General features: G+C 49.0%; 10 protein-coding genes across 10 annotated transcripts; 3 read left to right on the top strand and 7 right to left on the bottom strand.

Annotated features, from left to right (window-relative positions):
• Nucleotides 1–342: 342 nt before the first annotated feature.
• On the top strand, nucleotides 343–795 carry LAJ45_09734 (uncharacterized protein; the record flags this gene model as incomplete). The annotated part of the gene is made up of 1 exon (XM_046119273.1): nucleotides 343–795. The coding sequence occupies one exon, from the start codon at nucleotides 343–345 to the stop codon at nucleotides 793–795; it is 453 nt and encodes a 150-aa protein (XP_045967595.1).
• Nucleotides 796–1,295: 500 nt separating this feature from the next.
• Nucleotides 1,296–1,697, bottom strand: LAJ45_09733 (uncharacterized protein; the record flags this gene model as incomplete). The annotated part of the gene is made up of 1 exon (XM_046119272.1): nucleotides 1,296–1,697. The coding sequence occupies one exon, from the start codon at nucleotides 1,695–1,697 to the stop codon at nucleotides 1,296–1,298; it is 402 nt and encodes a 133-aa protein (XP_045967594.1).
• Nucleotides 1,698–2,006: 309 nt separating this feature from the next.
• LAJ45_09732 (uncharacterized protein) lies at nucleotides 2,007–2,411 on the bottom strand (the record flags this gene model as incomplete). The annotated part of the gene is made up of 1 exon (XM_046119271.1): nucleotides 2,007–2,411. One exon carries the CDS (start codon nucleotides 2,409–2,411, stop codon nucleotides 2,007–2,009), a length of 405 nt encoding a protein of 134 aa, XP_045967593.1.
• Nucleotides 2,412–2,728: 317 nt separating this feature from the next.
• Nucleotides 2,729–3,166, bottom strand: LAJ45_09731 (uncharacterized protein; the record flags this gene model as incomplete). The annotated part of the gene is made up of 1 exon (XM_046119270.1): nucleotides 2,729–3,166. One exon carries the CDS (start codon nucleotides 3,164–3,166, stop codon nucleotides 2,729–2,731), a length of 438 nt encoding a protein of 145 aa, XP_045967592.1.
• Nucleotides 3,167–3,552: 386 nt separating this feature from the next.
• On the bottom strand, nucleotides 3,553–3,969 carry LAJ45_09730 (uncharacterized protein; the record flags this gene model as incomplete). The annotated part of the gene is made up of 1 exon (XM_046119269.1): nucleotides 3,553–3,969. The coding sequence occupies one exon, from the start codon at nucleotides 3,967–3,969 to the stop codon at nucleotides 3,553–3,555; it is 417 nt and encodes a 138-aa protein (XP_045967591.1).
• Nucleotides 3,970–7,138: 3,169 nt separating this feature from the next.
• LAJ45_09729 (uncharacterized protein) lies at nucleotides 7,139–8,024 on the bottom strand (the record flags this gene model as incomplete). Its single annotated transcript, XM_046119268.1, has 3 exons — nucleotides 7,139–7,184; nucleotides 7,262–7,634; nucleotides 7,742–8,024. The coding sequence occupies 3 exons, from the start codon at nucleotides 8,022–8,024 to the stop codon at nucleotides 7,139–7,141; spliced, it is 702 nt and encodes a 233-aa protein (XP_045967590.1).
• Nucleotides 8,025–12,148: 4,124 nt separating this feature from the next.
• LAJ45_09727 (uncharacterized protein) lies at nucleotides 12,149–13,481 on the bottom strand (the record flags this gene model as incomplete). Its single annotated transcript, XM_046119267.1, has 5 exons — nucleotides 12,149–12,554; nucleotides 12,633–13,051; nucleotides 13,114–13,246; nucleotides 13,306–13,378; nucleotides 13,454–13,481. The coding sequence occupies 5 exons, from the start codon at nucleotides 13,479–13,481 to the stop codon at nucleotides 12,149–12,151; spliced, it is 1,059 nt and encodes a 352-aa protein (XP_045967589.1).
• Nucleotides 13,482–14,153: 672 nt separating this feature from the next.
• On the top strand, nucleotides 14,154–16,695 carry LAJ45_09726 (uncharacterized protein; the record flags this gene model as incomplete). The annotated part of the gene is made up of 4 exons (XM_046119266.1): nucleotides 14,154–14,326; nucleotides 14,407–14,609; nucleotides 14,670–15,163; nucleotides 15,226–16,695. The coding sequence occupies 4 exons, from the start codon at nucleotides 14,154–14,156 to the stop codon at nucleotides 16,693–16,695; spliced, it is 2,340 nt and encodes a 779-aa protein (XP_045967588.1).
• A 1,247-nt stretch (nucleotides 16,696–17,942) lies between these two features.
• Nucleotides 17,943–20,729, bottom strand: LAJ45_09725 (uncharacterized protein; the record flags this gene model as incomplete). The annotated part of the gene is made up of 2 exons (XM_046119265.1): nucleotides 17,943–20,444; nucleotides 20,520–20,729. The coding sequence occupies 2 exons, from the start codon at nucleotides 20,727–20,729 to the stop codon at nucleotides 17,943–17,945; spliced, it is 2,712 nt and encodes a 903-aa protein (XP_045967587.1).
• A 275-nt stretch (nucleotides 20,730–21,004) lies between these two features.
• LAJ45_09724 (uncharacterized protein) lies at nucleotides 21,005–23,603 on the top strand (the record flags this gene model as incomplete). Its single annotated transcript, XM_046119264.1, has 3 exons — nucleotides 21,005–21,316; nucleotides 21,379–22,178; nucleotides 22,241–23,603. 3 exons carry the CDS (start codon nucleotides 21,005–21,007, stop codon nucleotides 23,601–23,603), a joined length of 2,475 nt encoding a protein of 824 aa, XP_045967586.1.
• Between the last annotated feature and the right edge of the window lie 926 nt (nucleotides 23,604–24,529).

Below are 24,529 nucleotides of genomic sequence, written 5' to 3'. Positions count from 1 at the left end.
ATGAACATGCTGTAGTTACTGGATATATGGATAGACCGAGGGGTAGCGCGGGGAGGATAGGGTTGATGGAAAGTAGTAAATGCATGCATTTCTGGTAGTGTGGGGTGCGGACATACTAAGGTGTGTGACTTCTGGGTTCTGCAATCAACGACCTCACACATCTCTTACCCTCCACCATCTCTTACCCTCCACCATCTCTTACCCCTCCACATACTCTTACCACTCCACACATCGAAGCCGCGAGTTACCGAGTCACAGTCCTTCCTCGAATACCGCCAACGAGATACCACTATACATCTCTAGAACCATCATCTCTGACATCAATTACCAACATACCTCGTAATGACTGATAGTGCCCCCGGGTCTCCATCTACTGCTATCCCCTTGTCTCCAGGCGGTAGTGCTCTCTCAAAGTTGGGATGCATTCACCTCCGCCGCAATCGGGCCAACGCCATCGTTCCAGTCAAGATCATTCCTCTCCCAACCAAGACTGTGGAAGACAAACCATCCACCGCCGATCAGACCGCCACTATCAATGTATTCACTACTCCGGGAGCTCCGAGCCTTGAGATTGAATTTGAGTTACCACCGGCGAAGGACTTGACTGAGGAGGAGAGAAGAAGCTCGTGGAGGCACGTGCTTGGGCAGAGGAGAAGAAGTAGCGTGTGGATATGGGTAGGAAGAAGGATATTACAAGCTAGATGGAAAGTGGGAAGGGAAGAAAGTGGGAGGGAAGAAAATGGCGGGGCTAGAGGAATTTTTGTTTTGTGTAGAGTACGTGGTCTGAACACATGACAGAATACAACATGACTAGCCTTTTTTTTTTTTTTTTTTTTTTTTTTTTACTGTTCGAAGCTTTTTTCTTTTAAGATGATTGAAATGTACATGCATTGACAGCATTCTGCCGCATACCGCGCTATTTGATTGGGATTACTGCTGCTCGTATTTTTCGTCATGAACAGTTGTAAGCCTCGTCCTAGAAATTGGGTTATCTTAAGACGAGAGTCATTTAGGTCAATTGATGCTTCCTTATGCAGGGTTGGGATGCTTATTAGCGTGCTGTCGGCGCGTTTGTGTGCAAAATTTCTCTTGTAAATTTGGAATCATGAACTATCACTCGAGCATGGACTACACTGGAAAGGAAGAAAATTTGCACAGGTACAAGCACAGGTACAAGAAAAAACAGTAAAAGTTTCAAATTTAGCCTTATGCACCTACAGTCTCGATATCAAGGTCCAGGTGAGTTGAAATGCGGGCCTAAAAACGAGACTACCCTAGAGCCCAGTAAACCCTGTTTAGAGGTGTATGAGGATGCTGAACTCGCGCTTCTTTTCTCTCCACCTCCCACCAGTTCTCTGGACTGTGCCAAAGTTTCTGGTGCAATCGGCCGCTAGGTTTGCCACTGCCAGCTTTACCTGCCCGAAGCTGTATTTGGAGCCCTTCACTCCGCAGATGGAGACTCTGAGACCGCCACCGAAAACACCTCCGCATAAGGTACATCCACTACCGTGGGAGGGATTAGATTTCTGGTGGCACGCAATAGCACCGCTGGGGCCAAGATGAGTGACGATCATTAACTCGGAGGTCAGGGGGGAGCCGGAGGTGGTTTCGCAGATGGTATCACCCTCGATGGCAGCAGCGAAGCCAGTGAAGGAGAGAAGGATCGCGAGAATGAGGAGTGAGAGGAGTTTGAACATTGTAATTGTTCGTGGGTTTGTGATTCTTGTTTGTTGGCCGATAATTTTATTTATTCGTTGGTTGGTGGGGTTTACTTTACTGGGAAGAGAGAAAATAAAATGGTATTTATCATGAAAGGAAATCGGGTTTAACATTCAATTGACTCTGCGACCAACCCAAACTACAATCCTTAGCGTTTAGCTACACAGTAAAGACACAAAAACAGAAAATTTAAATTTGAAAATCAACTATTTTTTATCTACAGTCTCGATCCCCAAGCCCAGGTGAATTGGAGTGCGGGCCTGGAAACGAGACTACCCTGGAGCCCTCTAGAGGTGCACGAAGATTGTAGCCTGCCCCCCTTGACCAACAAACTTCCCACCAGTTTTCCCATTTCCAGCGAAGGTTCTGGTGCATTCGCCCACCAGCTTTTTCAAGGACTCCTGAATGTCGGCGTAGGTGTACTGAGAACCTCTCCGCCCGCAGATGGAAATCTTGAGATAACCCTTGCCGTGATTGACGCAAAGGGTACACCCGGGACGGCCGTTAACGTCGGGATTGTCTTGGATACAGAGGCCGGGGCCGCGGGGGCCGACATTAACGACGTACATCAGCCAGGAGGTGTAGGGGGAGCCGTTGCTGGTTTCGCAGATGACATTGCCAACGATGGCGGCAGCAGGGCCGGTGAAGGAGAGAAGGATCGCGAGAATGAGGAGCGGGAGGAGTTTGAACATTGTAATTGGTCGTGGGTTGGTGATTCTTGTTTGTTGGCCGATAATTTTATTTATTCGTTGGTTGGTGGGGTTTACTTTACTGGGAAGAGAGAAAATAAAATGGTATTTATCATGAAAGGAAATTGGGTTTAACATTCAATTGACTCTGCGACCAACCCAAACTACAATCCTTAGCGTTTAGCTACACAGTAAAGACACAAAAAAAAATTTGAATTTGAAAGTTAACTCTTTTTGATCCACAGTCTCTACCCCCAAGCCCAGTTGAGTTGAGGTGCGGAATTGGAAACGAGACTACCCTGGAGCCCAGTAAACATCATTCAGAGGTGTGCGAGGACCGTGAACTTCCCCCCCTTGTCCCTCCACATCCCACCAGTCTTCCGAATTCTGAATATGCCGTAACTTTTGGTGCATTCATCCACCAACTTTTTCAACATCTGCTTAACTTCATTGAAGTTGAATAGAGAGCCCTTCACTCCGCAGATAGAGATCTTGAGATTACCGCCGGCCAACCCCCCGCACCAGGTACATCCAGGACGACCGTTAGCATCGTTGGGTTTCTTCTGAACGCACAAAACTTCGAAACCGGGGCCGGTCCTAATGAGCTCCCTCAGCTCAAAGGTGAGGGGGGAGCCGCTGCTAGTTTCGCAGATGGTGTTGCCTTCGATAGGAGGAGTGATGTCGCGGATGGCAGCAGTGAAGCCAGTGAAAGAGAGTAGGAGGACTGCGAGGAGGAGGAGCGGGAGGAGCTTGAACATTCTGATTCTTTGTTTGTTGGTTGATGATTTTACTTGTTTATTACTCGATGGAGCTTCTTGAGGGAAGAGGATGGTATTTGTTTGTTTATTGGTTGATCAAGCTTGTTGGGAAAGAGAGAATTGATGAGAAGAGTTGGTTTTAACGAGTGATTTGCTGTGTACATGTAATTAACCCTAATTTACCAACCCTAACTGCATGTACATACATACATGTATTTTTTTAAAAAAAGAAGGTTACACGAACACAAAAAATTACATTTAAAAGCTAGCTTTATTTATTCGTAGTTCTGATCTCTAGGCCCACTAGACAAATTGAAGTAGGGACATGCATGAGGGCGAGGACTACCTACATGTATGTAGTGGCTGATACAAACATACATGTATTTTTAGAGGTGTACGAGGATCATGAACTCGCCCCCCTTGTCCCTCCACTTTCCACCAGTCTTTAGAGTTCTGCGCGCGCCGGAGGCTCTGGTGCAGTCTCTCATCAGATTTCTCAACGCGTCCTTCACTTGCTCGACGCCGTAGCTAGAGCCCTTCACTCCGCAGATGGAGACTTTGAGACTGCCGTTGTTAAGCTGTCCGCATAAGGTGCATCCAGGGCGACCGTTGGCGCCGTTAGAACTCTGCTTGCAGGTAAAACCTTCGCCCCTGCCCCAACGAGTGATGCCAAATAGCTTTTCGGTGAGGGGGGAGCCATTGGTGGTTTCGCAGATGGTGTTGCCCTCGATGACCGCGCCAGTGAAGTCGACAAATGAGAGGAGGAGGACCGCAAGGAGAAGGAGCGGGAGTAGTTTGAACATTGTGATTGTTGTTTGTTGGCTGGTGGGGCTTAGGGATAAAGAGAAGAATCGGCGGGATTCAGAGGAGTTTTGGGTTAGCAGTTGATTTGCTAGTGGTTGATATTTGTGGGTGGGTATGGAAGAGAGGAGTGTAAAATGATTGGGCGAATTTTGTTATAAATATGGATTATAGGATTTCGACCTATACATACTATGTAACTGTCCGCCCGCCGATTCTCCGCAAACACGGTTTTCCACAAGGTCGTTACCCGTTGCGCGGTCAGCAGTTCAATGACCCAAGGTTTCTCACTTGTATAAATCAATATGGTATTTAGAGAACAATATTCACCTGTCCCTTGAATCAAAATCTCGAATTCCGTCTTATAATACGGGGGGAGGGGGTATTCTGACTAAAGTGCTCGTTGTAGCTACGGCCTTCTTCACTAGCAATGTAATGCTCTCGAATTTCTGTGTCTGTACGCAGACTTTATTGACCGTCTTCGATTGTATCATATGCATGGTACCTTTTGGAAATTGTTTATTGAACATTCGACGACGAAAAGAGGGAAGCTCTTTGAAAAAAAGGGAGGGGAGGGGAAGGGAAGGGGTTTATATTTATTCCATGTTCGCTAAGAAAGCGCAAAATTTCCTTGATAACACCTGTTCTTTATTTCAAATGTCATGATCCTTTGCAAAACAACTGGTGGACACGATAGATAAAGTGGTATACTGATAAACATGTATGTATGCGTTAAACGTAGCACGAGAGATAATCATACTTGAGGTTATATAAAGATGAATGCATGTATCGCATACGTAGGCAAAATACACACCGACATATTCCAATAGACCAAAATTCGGGGCGTGGTCCAATAAACGTGTACCCATACGAGCACATCAATCTAGTACTGCAGCTGTCTAAAGGCTCACTCTCTGTATTTGACTAAGAAAATTATAATAATTCTTATTTTATGACTATCTGGGCTTTGAGGGAATTTATAAAACGTTACTCTACCTTCTTCAATTTTTTCTTGGCACCTGCCATAGCCTGCGGGATCAATATTTGGCGCATCGACAGGGGTAAGGAGGTACCGAGTGATTGCTCATGACTAGGAATCGTTTCATCATACATTTTTTATAATTTGATTATGAATATATGTACTTTCTTATTATTTGTAATACCGCGTTTTCCGCTTTCCTCATTGTGTGCGCTACTACTTGGGCCATGTATTAAGATTTGAGATCTGGCACTTACATACAAGTACATGTAATAAATCCTTTACTTCCCCTGCTGTCTAGTATCTTTCTGGCGTCCCACAAACAAAAACGCACTACTGTAGTTATTGGGTGTACGTACCATAATGCACGTACCCATAGGCAATTCTAAAAAACGATTACCGCATCTGTCAAGTACCTTTTCCCGTAGCACAAGGAAATACATATATCCCGAGCATCCATCATCCCCACTCACTCTCACCTCTCACTTCACACCCCAACAACTTATCTCCTCACACTCACACGACCATCATCACTCGCTATCTCAAAGATGATAATCCCAGTTCGTTGCTTCTCCTGCGGCAAGGTATTACAAGATCCTCTCATGCACTAGCACTCATCATCCACTACATAATAACCCCAACTAACACTCACTCACAGGTGATCGGAGACCTCTGGGAACAATACCTGCAGCTCCTCGAAGATGGCGAGATCGAAGCGTACTACACCCCACCATCCCCATCCTCATCCCACTTCTTGCTAACATAAGGGGTGACTTGCGTGGGCAGTATGGCCATGGACAAACTCGGATGCAGGCGTTACTGCTGCAGGAGGATGTTGATGACACATGTCGATCTTATCGAGAAGCTATTGAAGTGAGCTATCCATCCACGCCCCAGAAAGTTGTGTCGTGACTATTAATGAGTGGAATGGGAATAGGTATAATCCGGGAGGCCTGAGACACAATCCCAATCTGATGAGGCTTCGTAATTGGCCTGAATAGTATTGGAAGGCACATGGGGACCTAGCTGGCCGGGGGAAAATAGTTTGCTGGATATTTCCCTTCCCTCACAGTAGTAGTAGCTAGCATATGTGCACAGTACTGGCCTTTCAGATCTGAACAGCTAGTCATGCTTCCCCTAAGTCTGAAAATAAAAAGGGTTTACAGTCTATGGTTCCTTGTTTGCATGTCTACATACATATGGGTGTGTTGTGTTGAGATCTCCATACGCATGGGGTAGAGTAGTACTAGTAGTGTAGTGATGCGGCATGGTGTTTGCAATATACCTATTGCACACAGCACCGATGTCCCAGTTCCATAGTTGCGAGAAAGAGCACTATTTGACTACAAATACCTAGTGGTTTTGTAAATAACATCGCCTATGTAGTGCGTTGTGCGCTGTGTTGTGTTGTGTTGTGTTTTATCTGGTCCACAGACCCTCACTCGCACTGCTACTGTGGGGGTGCAACTGTTGTGTCTGATCTGAATACCAATGTAGCTACAGACGTATCTGAATGTACTGCCGATTTCATGACGTTTCCGAGCACGACCAATATTGCATGACATACAAAAAGGGCTTTTTTGTATGGGCATGTAATAGCAGTCGTGTTCGGAAACGCTATCAATAGACGAGTAGTGATATAGCTTTTGCAGGACTACATATATTTATAAAATATAGTTGACAGATACATGTAGTATTGGTATCGGATGTACCGTACTTGAAGTACATGTATCAATATATCAACTCAAACTATAGAGTCAATGATCCAAACCACCCAATAATTCACGTAAACCAAACCAAAGCAATGATCCGAACCATTTAACTCAAAAACCAAACCACTCAAACCACTCAAACCAAACCAAACCAATACTTCAAACCACACACCATTTCATTTCATTCACACCATGATATATATATAACTTAGAAAAAGAAATAAAACGCAACAACACCGAGACAATCATTATTGCATCCTCGACATTTTACAGCGCACACAAGAAAAAGCCAACCACAACCACAACCACAACCACAAACAAGCAATTGGCCACGAATGGTATGACATCCCCCCTAACTAAACTAAACCAGAACGCAAAAAGAACCTTCTTTAGAAACAAACAACCCGCTGTTCCCAACGCCGCCGCCGCCGCCGCCGCCGCCGACGCCTCGACCATCGATCGATCCCATCACGTCTAGCTCTATTTCCCAATCGTCAAGAACAAACGATCACCGATATCCCCAATCCTACCACACAATTAGCAATTAGCACACCCTCCCACAACCCAACCCAAAAACAAAACACAAAAAAGACGCAAACTCACCCCGGCACAATCATCCCCCCATTCTTCCCGCCCAACTCACTATCCACAGCGCCAACCACAACCTGGACATCGTCGCCGCCGCCCTCCGTGGCAGCCCTCGTCACGCCCTCCACCGACCCCAGCACCGAGACGACGAGGATCCTCTTGACGCCCCACTCCCGGAGCGTCTGGATGGCCGCCTCGGCCGTGCCGCCCGTGGCAATGACGGGGTCGAGGATGATGGCGATGTCGCATGGCCGCGCGCCATCGCCGTCGGCGGCGGCGACGCGCGTGGGCAGGTTGTTGTAGTACTCGACGGGCTGGAGGGTGGTTTTTTCGCGGAAGAGGCCGAGGTGGTGGACGGGGACTGGGAAGGGGAGGAGGGTTTCGAATGCTGTGGTGTTGGTGGGTTTGTTAGCTGGCTGTCTCTATCTCTCTCTGTGTGTATGTGTATGTGTATCTAGATAGTAAGGGTAGGGTAGGTAAAGGTTGAATACACACCTTCAAGCATGCCCAACCCACTCCTCAGCACAGGCACGAGCGTAACACTCGCGGGCGCGCACGTCTGGACGTCGAACGATGCGCCGAGCGGGGTCACGTCTGTGGTGCCTGCGGGGACGGCGGTGAGGACGCGGGCGAGGGCGTCGGCGGCGAGGAGGAGCGAGATCTCGTGGATGAGCTGCTTGGTCTCCTTTGGCGTTGTGGAGGCGCTGCGGACCTGCGAGAGCTTGGCGAGCAGGCAGGGGTGTGTGGAGATGTGCACGTTGGCGGGGAGGGCGGCCATTGTGTGTGGGTTGTGTGTGGGTTGTGTGTGGTGGGGTTGGTGGTGGATGGGGTTGGGTTGATGGTGGATGGAATTGGGGTTGATGGTGGATGGATGGATGGATGGATGGATGGATGGATGGATGGATGGATGGATGGAGTGGAGGTAAGTGAGGGAGAAGGGAGGTGAGGTTGAGGTTGAGGTTGAGGTTGAAGGTCGAGCTGTGGGGAGCTAAGTACTCTTCTCTTCTGCCTGTCTCTGTCTGTTCTGCAGCTCTGTCTCTCGCTCTACTTGCTCTACTTGTATGTACCTACACGAGGTCACCTGGGTGGGACAGCAGCTCTCTTTGTTGGCTGGCTGCCCCTCCCCTCCCTCCCCGACCGCGACGAGCTCCCCTTATCGGCTATCTCCCGCTGATTGGCGAGCACACACTTATCGCAGCTCTCTCGGCTGTGGAGGGCTTGATGGGGCGAATTGGAGCATAGGTAATACTTGTACTTGTACCAGTCCTGGTACAGATCAGAGTCCCACCACAAACCCCGATAGATCTACCCTAGACATCCCCCCACAACCTGTTTACTTATCGCGGCTTCTCGGCACCTGTTTGTTCCTCTATGTACACAATGCCTGCAATTGTAGTTCCTAAATATTCTAAACACACGCCTATCGAAAATCCACTCAATGCCGCTGCCACTCTAGCTAGCATACAGTACTCAATTGGGGAGCACCAGAAACACCTAGGTATCTAGTAACCTTCACAAATGTCCCCCAACACCCTCACCACCGGCCAAGACGACGTCGCCGCGCCCGCTCCCATCCTACCTGGGACATCCGCTGCCCCCCACCTCGAGGACGCCCCCCGCCAGCCCAACTCGTCCACCGGCCAGAACACCACCGCCACCGCCGCCCCAGTCCTCCAGCAGCAATCCCACCCATCCTCGTCCCCGTCCCCGTCCCCGTCCCCGTCCCCAACCCCACCCCTCGCCGAGAAGCCCGCCCCGCAGCCCCTACAGCTCCTCTACACCTTCAGCTGGCTCACCGTCTTCTCCATCCTCGGCACCCTCGCGCGCCTGGGCCTCACCGCCCTCACTACCTACCCCGGCGCGCCCCTCGTCGGCGGCGTCATCTGGGCCAACTTCACCGGCAGCGCAATCATGGGCCTCCTTGTCGAGGCCCAGCGCCTCTCGCGCCACCACAACCCCTCACTCCCACTCTACATTGGCCTCACAACTGGCTTCTGCGGCAGCCTCACCAGCTTCTCTAGCTTCCTCCTCGGCGTGTTCACCAACCTCTCCAACACGCTCCCAGCACACGACGGCCGCCCCACGCGCGGCTACAACCTCCTCGCCGCACTGGGCTACTTGATCGCCACGCTCTCGCTCTCCTTCAGTGGGCTGCAGGTCGGCGCGCAGCTCGCCATGTTTGCGCGGGCGTTGCCATGGCCGCCGCTGCCACGGCGGGCGGACTGGGCGGCAGTGCCGCTGGCAGCGGTGTGTTGGGTGGGTGCGGCGTTGCTGTGCGCTTTTGTGCCGAGGTGGCGGGAGGTCGCGTTGTATGCGTGTGTGTTTGCGCCTGTTGGGACGGCGACGCGGTTCTTGGTGGGTCGGTGGGTGAATCCTGTTATGAAGACGTTCCCGCTGGGGACGTTTGCGGTGAATGTTGTGGGGACGGCGGTGCTGGCAGGGGTGGGCGTGGGGAGGTATAGGGTTGCGGGTGGAGAGGTGGTGTGTGGTGTGGTGAGGGGCGTGGGGGATGGGTTCTGTGGGTGTTTGACGACGGTTAGTACGTTTGTGGTGGAGGTGAGAGGGTTGAGGAGGGGGCATGCGTATGTCTATGCGGGGGTGAGCGTGCTGGTGGGCATGGCAGTCATGGTGTTGGTGTTGGGGAGCTATGTGAGTTTCTCCTATCGTTCCTTTGGGCGAAGCTGCTAATGAGAGGAATAGACCTGGACACACAATGTCAACACCGCAACCTGTTAATAGAGAAAAGGACCATGTTTTGATAGATCCCCCCATAGTTAGCAGGGGCATAAAAACAAGCCAGTATAAAGCGTAGAAAGGTAATAATAATAATAATCACGAAGCCAAGCTAGGAACCCATTTGCAGCTAGGCCACTTGCCCATATCGCCATGTCTGTTGAAAAAGTACTTAAGTAGAAAGAGGTGGTTAAGTAATTTGGTTCGTTTATCGAAAAGGAGTTCAACTATTTATATAGTCACGGATGTAACAAGTATCGATATGGCAGTAATAGGTGTCGACATCGTTTGAAAAGCCAAATACCCCAAAAAATTTATTAAGTCAAACGAGGACAATACAGAAGAGGACAAGACAATAGAGGACGAGACAGGACGAGGACAGGACAGAACAGGACGAGTGTGAGGCAGCTAAGTGGCTTAATTCTGATCTCGACGAAGAAACTGACTACATGTAGCTATATAGTCACGGATCGGACAGCTGTCTTCGACATGACAAGGACAGGTCTCGGAATGACAGATCACCCGTTCAACCTCCTGTGCCTGTTTGACATCATTTGAAAAGCCAAATATCTTGACAACCGTGTTGCCGAGTGATAACCCGTGATGCGGTCACTAATCACCACCTCGAACATTTGCGCAACACCGCCGTGCTATCGTTCATGACGACGCAGGAGTCGGTGTCTTCCTTCTTAGGTCGGTGTTATTTTTGGTGTGGCCTAGCTTTTAGGGGATTTGAGCATCTTATGTAAAGAGGTGGCTCTTCATCATATATGCATACAACATACATGTATGTAGTTATTCTTCTCTATCCCGCGCGAGGTGTTTAATACAGTGAAGAGCTTATCCGGGGAAACGCTGGATTTAGGTACATGTATGTACTCTGGACTCCCTTTTAGCTCTTTGCCCGCGTGCTGGCCCCCTGTGCAGTCTTCTACTGCTCGTAAGCGTCCAGCTAGCCCCAATCTTATGGGTTTGACTCTTCCTCGGCTCTCCTGCGCTTCTACCGCACACTGGGGCTTTGGCTTTTTCTACTAGAGCTCTTGTGTTTGTGTGTCTGACTCGTATGTTTTTAACCAGGACATCCATGTATCGTCTCTTTCCCTAAGCTAAAACCAGCACTCCTAGTGGCTCTAGTTCGAGCCAGTTGGCCGGTGGCTCTTGGGTGTCCTTGGCGTATTTACCACGTCCCCTACACGAATAACTTCAAAATTAAGCACTATAGGCTCTATAAAGTTTGTGAGAATTAGGAGAATAACCAGAACATGGGCCGGCCAAAGCTTATAAAACCAGGGCCATTTGGGTATTGAGGGAAGCGCATGGGTATCATATACATACACAAAAGTCCTGGAGAAGTATTAGGACATGCGTGCGGATGCGTAGATGTGAGCTTTTAACATGAACAATGATTGTCTCGGTGTTACGTTTTCTAGCTACTCTACATGTAGTAGCTCGTGAAGTGCTAAGGTTATATATCACGGTGTGGGTGAAATGAGGTGGTTTGAATCATGGTATGGCTTGGTTTGGCTTTGTCTGAGTGGTTATTCGTTAAATGGTCCGGATTATCGCTTGGTTTACGTGGTTTAATCAACGGTTTGAATCATTGACTCTAGCTATATGGTTTGAGTGAGTGATTCATTCGTCAAGTTTCTACAATTGGGATCAATATTTTCTGTCAAGCATATTTTATAAATAGTCTTATAAAAGCTGTGTCACCATATGCAGATACGTCCGGAGCTATATTGGTATCATCAGACACAGCAACAGTTTCACCCTGATCCATAGTAGCGGTGCGAGTGAGGGTCCGTGAACCAGGTAAAACACAACACACACCCAACCCCACTAAGCGATGTTACAAAACCACTAGTCGAACAGTGCTCTTGAAACCATGGAACATCGATGCTGTGTGCAATATATCACAAACACCCACACCACACCACACTACATTGCCCGGGATCACCATGTCGCAGTGCCAGGGTGTAGCTTGCATACCCATATCTGTTTATTCGTGACCACCTACGACCGCCATCGCTCCCATCCAGTCCAGTACAGTTCCAGGGTAGAGCACAAAAAGCAAAGCACGAAAATCGGCAAGATAAGAATTTATATTCAAAAACAGCCCTTAACGCCAACCAAACACAACCGCCACTACTACCACCACCGCCACAACCACTAAGCCGAAGACGCGGGGGATGGCTTCCCAGCGGTATCCACCTTGACGCCGCCAAAGATCCTATCCTTGATTACGCTCGAGAACAGGCCCGCGATCTCCTCGCTGGCAATCTTGTTGGAGTCCTTGACGACCTTGTCGAGCTGGCCTTCAGAGCCACTTGATTTGGCGCCGCTAGAGCCGGCGGGGAGCAGCGAGGAGCGGTTGCCCTTGCCTGCGCCTGAGAAGAGCGTCATCTCGGTCTTGTGGATCTTTTGCGAGAGGTCGAGCATCTGCTTGGTGGAGTAGTCGCGGTTGGTGAAGAGTGGGGACTGGGAGAGGGTGGACACCCAGTACTTGTTCCAGAGGAGGTCGAGAAGGTGGGCGTCCAGGGAGGATTTGAAGTGCGAGATCTCGAGGGAGTAGTATCTGTAGTTAGGATTGGTGGTTAGGGCGCGGGGGAGGCTTCTGAGTGGTTTAAGGTTAAGAAGGAAAAAAAAAGCTTACTGGCTGCTATGGGCACCGAAGTCCTCGATTTTACTCAGTGGAATGGTCTGGTATTCTCCGTCGTCGTCACCACCCTTGGCCTTGTGCCCCTCAGGGTAGGTCCTGAAAGCTCCCACATCGACCTTTCCAGCAGAGATGGTTCTATCGGGGTCGATAACAACCGCAAGGAAGGGGTCCAGGAACTGCTGTTGGTTCATCTGTGTGTTTACATCGATACCTGACAGCCAGCATCCATACCCGGGATGGGAGTGGTACCAGCCAACCACGTTCTCTGCTCGCCCAACAGCTTTCTCCGAGGTGTCAAAGGCACCCATGTATTCGTAGGCCTGGTCTTGCGCGTTGACACGTGTTTCGGTCCCTTCGACGGGGAGAGGGAAGGCGTCCATTACTATGAAGGTCTCGTGGGCGATTTTTCCTTGCTGTAGCCGGGAACTGAGTTAACAACCATCGGAGGTCCTAAGCCAAGGTGAGAAAGAGAGACCATCAAGCCCATGATTTCAATGGAGCCGCCGGAGCGGGCGTGCATAACCATCTTGAGAAGAGCTACGGCAGAGATGCGGACTCTTTTGAAGTAGTTAGGATTATCTTTCCATGGCCGCTTCTCGTTGAGTGCTCTGTGCACGGTGGTTAATTCAAAGTTCTGTCAAACCAGGAAGCTGGGGGTTGAAAATACTTTTGTTCGGCGGCATCATAGGTGTAAATGCCGTCCTTGGTGGGGTCAACAAGAACGATGCTGTTTTCGAACTCTAGCCAGACGAGAAGTTAGCTCTGCCAGGCCTGTCGTACAAAGTGGGCAACCAGAGCAAGTACTAGTGACGTACCAAACTGTTTCTTAGCTGAAGCCTCCATGATGGAGCCCGAATTGGAGATGTATTGATAGATAGCGCTCTAAAGTTAAGTTGATTCACACGAGATGAGGGGAGCTGTATGTCGTTGGAACAAGCTGCCGTTCGTGCTGACAATACACTTGTCGTTGATGGAGGATCTGCACCTAAACTAGAGCGCCATAGTGGGGGAGGCTCAACGGGCTGAAACGTTTCAGCTTGGCTCGGATTGGCAGGTAAAGAGGCCGCGATCCCTGCGATAGGCAGTTTCTGTGGCAACAGGACGTCACCCGCGTCAAAACATAGCCAAACAATCAATTCCCTGTTACTATTACTGTTTGTGTTCCACAAGCATCTGGGCTGTGAGGTCACAGTCTTTAATCTTATATTGTCCTGATTCTTCCTGCGCGACGCCTTCTTCTTCCTCTCCTTACATTCTGCGTTCCTTTTGTTGTTACCTCTGGCGTGTCGTCGTCGTCGTCGTCGTCGTCTGTCGCTTGACACTTGATCATCCACTGGCTTGACCAGCACCAGGGACCTTGTTTCTCTCTCCTTTCGCTCTTTCGCACGTTCTCACGATTCACGCGCCCAACGCCGCTTCAAGACAGTCGATCTGCGCGTCTATTTTCATCCCACTTGTTTCATAACACTTCCCCCGCTGCGTCCGCCCTGCCTGGTTAACGAACGTAACGACACAATGGATCCCTCCACGAATAATTCGATGCAGGCCGAGCTCACGAAAGCTATCGGCAATTTACACGGTTTGTTTGATGAAATCGGCCTTTCCAGCTCGGCGCGCGACGCCCGCGAGGCAAGCGTCTATTCTGCATTGAATACGGTGCTACAGAAGCAGTTGGGTTTAGTCGCCGAGTGCGTTCACCCACATCCCCTCCCACCCCGCCTTGCCGAATTGATTGGTTGAAGCACAGCGGCTAATAACCCACCAATAGAGAAAAGGAACACCTGAAGGAAGAATGTCGCAAGCTTATCGTCTCGATAAGGCAGATGGAGCAATCGCTCGATGACAGAAAAAGCAGCTCCAGCGAGTGTAACGATCAGCCTACGACCCCACTACTCAAATGTTTACGAGGATTGAAAGAGAAACACGAAAATGTAAAGAAGCGACATACCGAAAGATACGAAACCATCCGAAGTAGGCCCCCCTGCACCTTCTAAATTCTAATGTGTTCTGTCGCGCTAACTTTGAAAAAAGAATTATCGCAAGCACTAGAACAGTACGCCTCTCGACTCGAGCCTGCAACACTCCAGGTTACTCTACCCCCAGCGACAAATGATCCCACAGCTATCGCTTCGCTCGACCTTTCACATTCTTATTATGAGAAACTTAAAGAAGAATTTACGCGTGTTTATCAAGAATTTTCACAGCGTGCAAAGACGGTCCAATCCATCTCTAGAGAAATAATTAATTTATATAATGAGTTGGGAATCCCTAAATCACAGATCGATAGAAATGTTGTGGAATTCGGAACTTCGCAGCCGGAGCGACTGGGACTGTTGAATGATGACCTAGATCATCTGAGGGGGAAGAAGGATGTATTATTGGCCGAGAAGGAAAAGAGGAATGCGCAGATCGAGGACCTGAAGATCGAGATTGGAGAACTATGGGAAAAACTTGGTGTCGATCCACAAGAACAAAAGGCATTCCTGGCTCAGCGTAGAGGCTACGACCTAAAAACAATCCGCGAGGTAAGATTTGCTAATAATCATTCAAGTGCGCGTAGACAATGGCTGACAGATGGGAATTACAGCTGGAGAAGGAGCTTGACAGGTTAGTAGACCTAAAACAGGAGAATCTCCATAACTGGGTCAATGATGCTCGAAAAACTCTCACAGACTTGTGGGAGAAACTTTACTTCTCAGAAGAGGAGATATCGTACTTTTTACCTGTTACCTCGGATGATATGTCTGATGCTCTTCTTGCGGCCCATGAGCTTGAAATTCAACGCCTGCAGGATCTTTACAGTGAGCGCTCGCCTATAATCACCCTTATTGACAAGCACCGCTCCCTCATTGAAGATCGCGAGATACTTGCGACCACTGCCAATGATGCGTCTCGCCTTATTTCTCGTGGAAATGGAGGGACCCGTGACCCGAGTCGTCTCCTTCGTGAAGAGAAGATGCGGAAACGAATTGCGAAGGATCTCCCTCGAGTTGAAATGGAATTGAAGAAAGAACTTGAGCAATGGGAAGACGAATACGGCGAGCCATTCACGGTCAAAGGGGAGAACTATCTTGAGACTTTGATGAGTTCGAGTGTCGCACCTCCATCACGCTCTGGTGCTAGAACGCCTGGACCGGCACCTGCAAGACCGAGATCAAATACAGCAGGCGCCACTCCCCGTCCTCTTTCGAGGGTCGCCAATTCTACAAGGACAGCAACAACGCCAATTACAAGGCCGAAAACTCCAAGCGCATTGCCCTTGAGATCCAAGACTCCTACAGCAGATCGTACCAATCTTTCCCATGGTTACAGCGCCAGCATGAGCGCTACTGTCGGTAGATCTGGAGGCCGAGCGCTGGCAACGGCATCATCCAAAGAAAGTATTGTCCATAGATCGGGCGCAAAAACACCTGGCCCTGGAAATCGTATAGGCCTTACGAACAGCAACAGTGCTAGTAATCTTAATGGTATTAATAGGTCACCATCCAAGGCTTCCATGAGGGAAAATAGATTGCCCGAGGGAAGCCATAATATAAAAGAAGGAACTCAGACTGTTGGTCGATTTTCCACCATCAAGCGTAAAACGCCTCCGTTGTCAAACATCACAACTCCGAAAATGCAGTCGCTATTCTCCCAGCCATCCAAGACCTTACAGAGAGCCCGGGCTGGAAGTGAAATCAGCATCCGCTCTGTGTCACCTGAAGACGGAGATCCTAGGCAGGGAGTTCGCCAGAAGCAGCTACACATTCAGCCGTCGAATCAAAACAATGGCTACAACTCACACAGCAGGGACATGTCAGGGAGCTCTATAGACTCTATGGCACGGAAGCTCTCACTCACCTCTTCAACAACATTGACGAGTGGCAGTGGCAGTGAAAATTGGGAAACGTTTGGTGCTGATAGTGAGTTTGGAGATGCTGATGAGGAAAGAGTAGATCCTATGGAGAGATACTACAAAAACAAGGGCGAGGGTTATTGTGAGGAGGCAAGGAACGGGAAAGGCGGAGAAATCGTTTCAGTAAGGAATGCGGAAGAGTGGGATGATGGGTGTTTTTAAGCGTTCTTGGTTGGGTGATGGGAAGATACATTTAGGACGGAGCGGCACTTACGCACTATTTTCTATGTCGTTCTAGGAGTTAGGTTCATCAGGGATTTTGAGGTCTTCCTTTTTCTTTCGTAACCTTCTCTTAACACAATATTTTCTTGTTTATCCTTAAGATCGGTGCCTGTGGCCTTTTTTTTCTTTTACCAGTTTCTCTCTCCCTTCAACTGTTTTCCTATGTACTACTCTCACTCCATTCAATTCCTTTTGTCTTGGTATATCATGGGGGTTTGTGTTAGACCGCACTATCATCGTGGCTTTAGGCAGCAGCTATGTTGGAGTGACTGGTATCACATTCAATGTTTCTGTCTGATGAAGTGGAGATTATGGATCATAGAGCGGTTGTCTTTTGTATTCATTTCTTATCTGTTGGGCGTGTTTTTTCTCATTTGGATATCATGCGCGTTTTTATTTTAGCAAGCGAATTAGTGTTATTTTCATTCCCTCTGCCATAGTGACCACATAAGCAAAGATGCAAGACAGTGAAGAAAGGCATACTGTAAGCTGGGCTACTTAAGGCGGTGATAATGCACTCCGCTTATTATAAGGGAGCTCGGGCTTGTTTCTTCCCCCCATGCAACTGAATTATATGGCTCTCCTCGGAGTACGTAGATGAGGGACACCATTGATTTAACAATCAAGCATGAGATAAGATGTTAATTGTCTTGGCCATGTCAATTTTCGCGCATGTTACTTAGTACCTCAAAGTGGTTATCTACATGGGCGATTCGCATTATAAGTATGTACCCAAAATTAAACTTTCCAGAAAAGCAGTTGTTGTGGAAGCCGCCAAGACACGAGTGATGCCTCATGAATACGCTACTCTCTACTGAGATTTCGAAGCCTATCGAGTGACTGTTGATGTTTGGATATTATTGTCAAATCAGGATCGTATGTGCAATCTTACATCCTCGATAGGCCGCACTTCAAAGCTTTGAGAAAGTGAAACGGTGAGTAATCTTCCTTTTATGCTCTCTTTTCCTTACTGTATTTCACTTAACACCACCTATGTCGAAAGGCACAAGCACATCAATCGCCGAGGATATATCATGGAGCATAAGCTCGGCTGTTTTAAGAGAAAGAAAGAAAAAGAAATATGAATCTACATAATTACCCAAAGTTTCACATGCTTTTGTTTATCTATTGACTCCCCAACTAGTGTAAATCAATTAACCTGTCCTCATGCCAAGGCCACCTACTGCTTAAATCACCATGCTCTCAACACTATAAACACCTAGCACCAAACTCTTCCTCATTCCGTTCTCCCTCGCTCTCTTCCTATCTGTCTCCCTCTTCCCTACCTCCAAAGGCAACCCTTCTACCTTATTTTCTCGGCCCAATGGTACAGGCGACAGCCCAAGCGGTAATAAAGCACTACTTCCAGTCCTCTCAGATGGGCGAGGTGTCTCCAAAACAGTCCTGAGAAGCCCTGGAGATGCACCCTTCCTCACGCTCACGTTTCCTCGTGCTTTCATCGCACTCCTGAGAAGCTGCATGCTAGGTGTCTCAGGCACCTTCCCACCCTCTCGTTTCGGTGTTTCCATGATAGATGCAGGAGCATTGGGAGGAGCAGTTGGAGCGGTACCTCTAATCTCGACTCTCCGTTTTAGAGTAGATGGGGAAGACCATTCAGCGTGGCGGAACATTTCCTCCAATATTCCTTTCAAACCAGCAGCTTCTTCAACGGCGTCTACGGCATCTGTTACTTCCTCATAGAGTGAGCCTACGAGGGAGTCGGCACCGTCTTGAAGGATGAGGCCGGATATGCCGACTGTGTCAAGGGCAGCGGTGAGCAGGGATGACGCAATGCCAACGTCACTGATGCTGACGGCGACTTCTGGGGCATCAAAGTCATCATCGTGTTCGTAATCATAGAGTGATAGCTCGCCGCGAAGGAGTGTTATGAGAGCTGCAAGATCGTCTCCAGTAAATTGAGATTTGAAAGTAGCAATGAGGGAGGAGGCGGGGAATGTGTCGAGCCTTACGAGGGCTAATCGAAGGACTTCAGAGCGAATGACTTTAAGTGCAAGGTCTTCTTCAGCTTCTGGGGCGCGGAGCGCGGTGCTGACTGCAGCGGCCACTTCGGTAATTTTCAACTCGGAAACTGTTGAGAGTGCCCATTCAAGGGAACGGAGGGTAGGATCGTAGGTCGCGAGTGCATTTACTAGCCCTGGAGGGGCACTGGAGAGATTTCCAGATTCGGCGAGGTATTTTACAACATTGGGTGGGTAGAAAGTGATTTTTAGGCCTCCCACCTCATTCCCAGATGGCTCAAATATTAGGGAGATGATTGTGCTGACGAACTCGTGAAGTAAAGGTTTAAAAGTAGTCTTGGCAAAAAACTCCGGGAGCGCGTTGTTTGCTGAGGTACCATTTGTCATGGTCGTATCCACATCCTGCATATTCCTTTTGATACTTACGTACTCTGCAAAAGTGGATTCGAATGCTTCCAAGTCAAGGTCCTTCTTTGCATCTTTAAGTCTGGCCAATGCAGCATCCATCTTCGTCTTCTCGGCCGATAGTTTTGATGCGATTTGTTTTGCTGCTGCAGTTCGCCCCGCTTTGTTCACGTCTGCAGGAGCATCGACACCAACACCACGACAGAGAGAGTCAATGAGCAACCCGGACTTGCGGGCATCTCCTTTAACACCAGCGCGGGAGAGCTGTACTGCTGCTATACCGTTTTGGGAATATCCAACTGCGAGGTCTAGATCTGGCAGATATGAAGATAGTGCAACACCGCCCTTAACGGTAGAGGCGGGGGTTGAGGCGCGTGATGTTGCAGGGGTGTTAACACCCGTGGAAGGTTGTATCGGGACGCGGGCTTGTAGAGAGGTAAACTTGGTATCGTAAAGTGAGATATCCTCATTGGTGGCAACCAGTACAGTTGATGAAGAGATTCGAAGCAGAGAGGACGGAGTAGGATCGTCTTTAGAGTTGGATGCGATCTTAAGGGAAGATAGCACTGCCGGAACTGTAGCTGAGAGTGAGAAGGTAGTTAGATTCTCCGTAGTGAGAAGGTCCAGTGTCGCAGTGGGGAAGTGAATTGAGAAGGATGCGAGTTCTTCGTCTGCGGTGCCTGGAAGAGGGAGCACTAGGAGTTCACGAGGGGTTTTGTTCTCCCCAATAGTGGGAATTGTAAAAACCCTTGCCTCGAAGATAGATCCATTACGGGTCACGGTGAAAAGAACTGCATCCTCGGGGGCCTCTTCCTCAGTGGGTACAGCTGTCGGAAGCACAATATCCAGACGATCCTTCAGTAGCGCTTTCTTCGCCACGGTCAAAGTAGTGGTCGCCGCAAATACCACTGCCACCTTCTTCGCAGCACCCAAAGTCTGTGCCAAAAATTCCCACTTCTGCTCCTTTAGATCCGAAGAAAAACAGCGCACATATCCATCCGCATATACGGCAACCAAGCCGCCCTCTGTTCCTCGTTTCCGCAGATCTTGGAGGTAAACTACGTCAGATCTTGAGTCTGACCCGCGAGACAAGACATTGATTGCCTCAGCTTTGTCGTCATCGCTCGAGACACTCTGTTCCTCCCAGCAAAGGATCTCCCTCTTAGGACTTGACACAGCCGCATAAGTCCTCCTCCCAAAAGCTGTGGCTTTCTTTCCCCCGCGGGTGAACGAGGACGTAGGCGCACAGGAAAACTTTGTGGTAGGCGGCAGCGCATATGTAGATATTACCTGCGTAGCACGAACCTGTCGAGAGAAAAGGAAAAGAAATCCCGTCAACAACCCACAGCCAGGGGAATGGAGAGGTCAATTGGCACATACATCGTAGATATTAACGCCCTCTCCATCCACTGCGACCGCAATCTCCTGCGCATTACGTTTTCGCTTCTTTGTGGACTCGACGGACGAGGTGAAGCACACACGGTATGTGCCACCCTCTCTATCCTTTGCACGGGTTTGGTGTAGAGGTTGGGATAGTGGAAATATGATGTATGGAGCCGAGAGCGACACCGAGTTCGCTGATACAGCCATCTTTGGCTATTATATGTTCTGGGGTTGGTGGTTGAAAGAGTGGGAGATGGTTGGTTCTTTTGTGGTAGTAGTAGGCTTAGTGATAACTTTTTTTGAGGAAGAAACATTTTCATGCATGTGTCACGTGAAGATGCGTGGGGCTAAACCATGCACGCTCCACACCAAGCTAGAGCCGCTGCCTTGCCCACAGAAAACTTTTTGGGAAAGCGACATCTTACCATTGGCGACGTTATTTGCTTTCTCAGCGCAACGGGCACTCGAGAAATTCGGAAATAATGCCGCACTACAGATCCCTCACGAAGGACCTCGAGAAGAAGGTCTTGGTTCTAGTCCGCCGGTATGTCGACGAGGTAGCGCTCGCAGAAGAACAGAATGGAACGAGCTCGGGGGAACTACGATTATCAGTAACGAAGCTGTACCAGTATATCGTCGCAGATGGAAGTTTACCGAGGCAAAAGAAGCTCAACGTAGAAAAGATGATCGAAAAGGCAATTGAGGTTCTCAGAGAGGAGGGCGAAGAGGACGACGGAGACGAGATCGATTCGGATTTCGAGGGATTGAATGAGATGGGGCTTATGGAACCCACAGTGAGAATACTCCCCGGGTCGAACTTACTCTATGTGCCAAAGGTATTAATGACTGCTGGTAGAATACAAATGCGGTCAATAAGAAGATTGTGGATATGTGGGACACAAAAACGACTACGACCCCCACCGTAGAGTCGACAGCATCCCCAACCTCTACAACCCCCGCCGCGACCCAGCGCGCCTCTTCTGTAGCCCCCGAAACAGCTACCCCGCCTGTTAGAAAACGTAAGGAACGTTCCGTAAAGGATGGCGAAACCACGAAGCGAGTAAAAGCGTCAAGCACCTCCACAGAAGACCGCACGCCCCCAAAGAACATTACACTCAAGGATCTCGGCGGTGTCGACGACATAATAAATGATCTCCTCGAGCTCATTGCAATGCCACTGACCCACCCGGAGGTCTACGCCCACACCGGTGTGTCGCCCCCTAGAGGTGTCCTACTCCACGGCCCCCCAGGATGTGGAAAGACAATGCTGGCAAACGCCATGGCTGGAGAGTTAGGTCTGCCGTTCCTGGCAGTTTCGGCGCCATCGATAGTGTCTGGAATGTCAGGAGAATCTGAAAAGAAGCTCCGAGAGCTCTTCGATGAGGCACGGGAGAAGGCACCTTGTTTGGTATTCATGGATGAGATCGATGCTATTACACCAAAAAGAGAGAGCGCACAGCGGGAGATGGAACGAAGAATCGTTGCGCAACTTTTGACATGTATGGACGATCTTACACTTGAAAAGACTGGTGGAAAGGTTGTCATGGTTATCGGTGCCACAAACAGACCCGATAGCTTGGATCCTGCATTGAGAAGGGCAGGAAGATTTGATAGGGAAATTTGTCTCAATGTGCCCGATGAAATTGGGCGAGAAAAGTATGAATCATGATTTCATCACTCGGACTTTCTAGAAAACATGCACTGACGATCATTTCCAGAATTCTCCGGGTATTATCCCAAAAACTTCGCCTCAGTGGCGATTTCGACTTTGCGGCCCTTGCAAAGATGACACCTGGTTTTGTAGGCGCGGATCTCAATTCTCTTACTGCAGAAGCTGGCACATCTGCTATGAAGCGGATATTTGAAAATCTTAAAACACCTCTCACCAACCCCGGCACCGAAGCCCTTAAAATCACGCCAAATAATACTACTGCCGACGGAATGGACATTGACGTTGAACCTCATGTCCCCGCACCTCTCACTGAGACACTCCCTCATGAGGAAAACGCTCCCGTGACTAGCATCATTCAAAGCTTCCTAAAAGCTTACCCCTCAACACTAACACCCTCTCAACTCGAACCTCTGACAATAACTCTACCTGACTTCCTCACCGCCCTCCCCAAGATCCAGCCTTCTTCCAAGCGTGAAGGCTTTGCCACCGTTCCCGATGTCACCTGGGCTGACATCGGCGCTCTTGGCCCTATCCGCGTCGAAATGCAGATGGCAATCGTTCAACCAATTAAAAGGCCCGAGCTATACGCTTCAGTGGGTATCACAGCACCTACCGGAGTACTCCTCTGGGGACCTCCTGGGTGCGGTAAAACCCTCCTGGCGAAGGCCGTCGCCAATGAGTCTCGCGCAAATTTCATATCTGTCCGTGGGCCAGAACTGCTGAATAAGTATGTCGGAGAGTCTGAGCGTGCTGTGCGGCAAGTATTTTCTAGGGCAAGGGCAAGTGTTCCTTGCGTCATCTTCTTTGACGAGCTGGACGCTCTAGTCCCGAGACGAGACGAGGCTCTGTCAGAAAGTAGTGCGAGGGTGGTGAACACCTTGTTGACGGAGCTGGACGGATTGAACGATAGGAAGGGTATCTATGTCATTGGAGCCACCAATCGTCCTGACGTCATTGATCCGGCCATGCTGCGTCCTGGACGTCTCGACAAACCACTTTTTGTTGACCTCCCCACTCCCGCCGAGAGAGTTGACATTCTCGGAACAATTACAAAGAAGTGTCCACTTGAAAACGTAGACCTCAAGGCGCTGGGTGAAGATGCCCGCTGCGAGAACTTCTCGGGAGCTGATCTAGCAGCTCTGGTCAGAGAAGCGAGTGTGAGTGCGCTGCGCAAGAGCTGCTTAAAGGATATTGGCTCGGGTAGCGAGGTGGTCAGTGTTCCTGTTGGACAGGTCCGGGTCACATGGGAAGATTTCGAGAGTGCGTGGTGTGGTGTTAGGCCCAGTGTCACGGAGAGACAGAGGGGAGAATATGGGAAGTTGGCAACGAAGTTTGGATGGGGAAAGGAGAAGAAGAAACCGCTGGAACCGAAGGAGATGGGCGAAGAAAAGAGTTTTAGAGGGCTTTAAAATAAGACCTTGTATTTTCCTTATGATTTCTGGTTTTAAATAGCGCACAGATGGACGGGATCAATTTCTTTTTATATGGATTTATCAACTAGAAGCTTCTTTGTGTCTCCTGCCCGAGCCTAAATACTTCCCTTATATAGATTTATATGGAAAGACAAAAGCAAAAGAAAACAATAAAGCACCAAAACGCTTTACAGTTCATGGTGGAACGTGTCCCTACATACATTGATTTCAATCTTATGGTCAAGAGATAGAGCCCTTGCCCTGATATCTATAATCACATGTACTTATTATTGTTTTAGGTTTTGTTCTTGAGATGCCCAGCCAAATTTTATCGACCTTGGAACTAAAGCTAGAGCTTCGGCGTGGAACTATGTATTCTCAAATCTCAGACCTTCACAAGCTTCTTATTCGTTAACATTTTATTTAATTTTAGACTCACCCCTTAATTCACTTACAAACAATTCCGCGCGCTTGCTATATCAATGAGGCGTTCAGAAAACGACCAAATATTACACCCATACTTTTGAGATTTACTCCACGTCTTTGATGCATCTGCTTTCGCTAGTTTCGCTAGTAAGGGGATTATTGAGGTAGAATAATTAAGAGCCGAAAGCAGTAATCGAAAAAGCGGTCTGTGTTTGTATCACATAGAGTCGGTGCGGTTTCTGGTAACCTCTGAGGCGAGCGGTATGTAAGGCTTGGTAGATGATCTACGAAAGGGTGTAATAATCCTTGCCCTTTCATTACCGTAACACCAGCCTCTCAGCACTTTCAGCATTGTTCGTGCGAATTGAAACACGGCCAGCGAGGAAGATCTCAAAAACTCACTTTAATATGAATGTACCTGCGTGACTTGATCACTTCCGGCGATCAACCATATGCACCTATCATGGTTGCGAGGTGTCTTGTGTGATTGCAGCTGC

This window comes from Morchella importuna, assembly GCF_003444635.1.
Source record: "Morchella importuna strain M04M26 chromosome Unknown Morimp01GS038, whole genome shotgun sequence".
In the NCBI taxonomy this organism is placed as follows: Eukaryota; Fungi; Ascomycota; class Pezizomycetes; order Pezizales; family Morchellaceae; genus Morchella; species Morchella importuna.
Note: the sequence above shows the minus strand (reverse complement) of the source record. Positions and strands in the feature narration are given on the sequence as shown.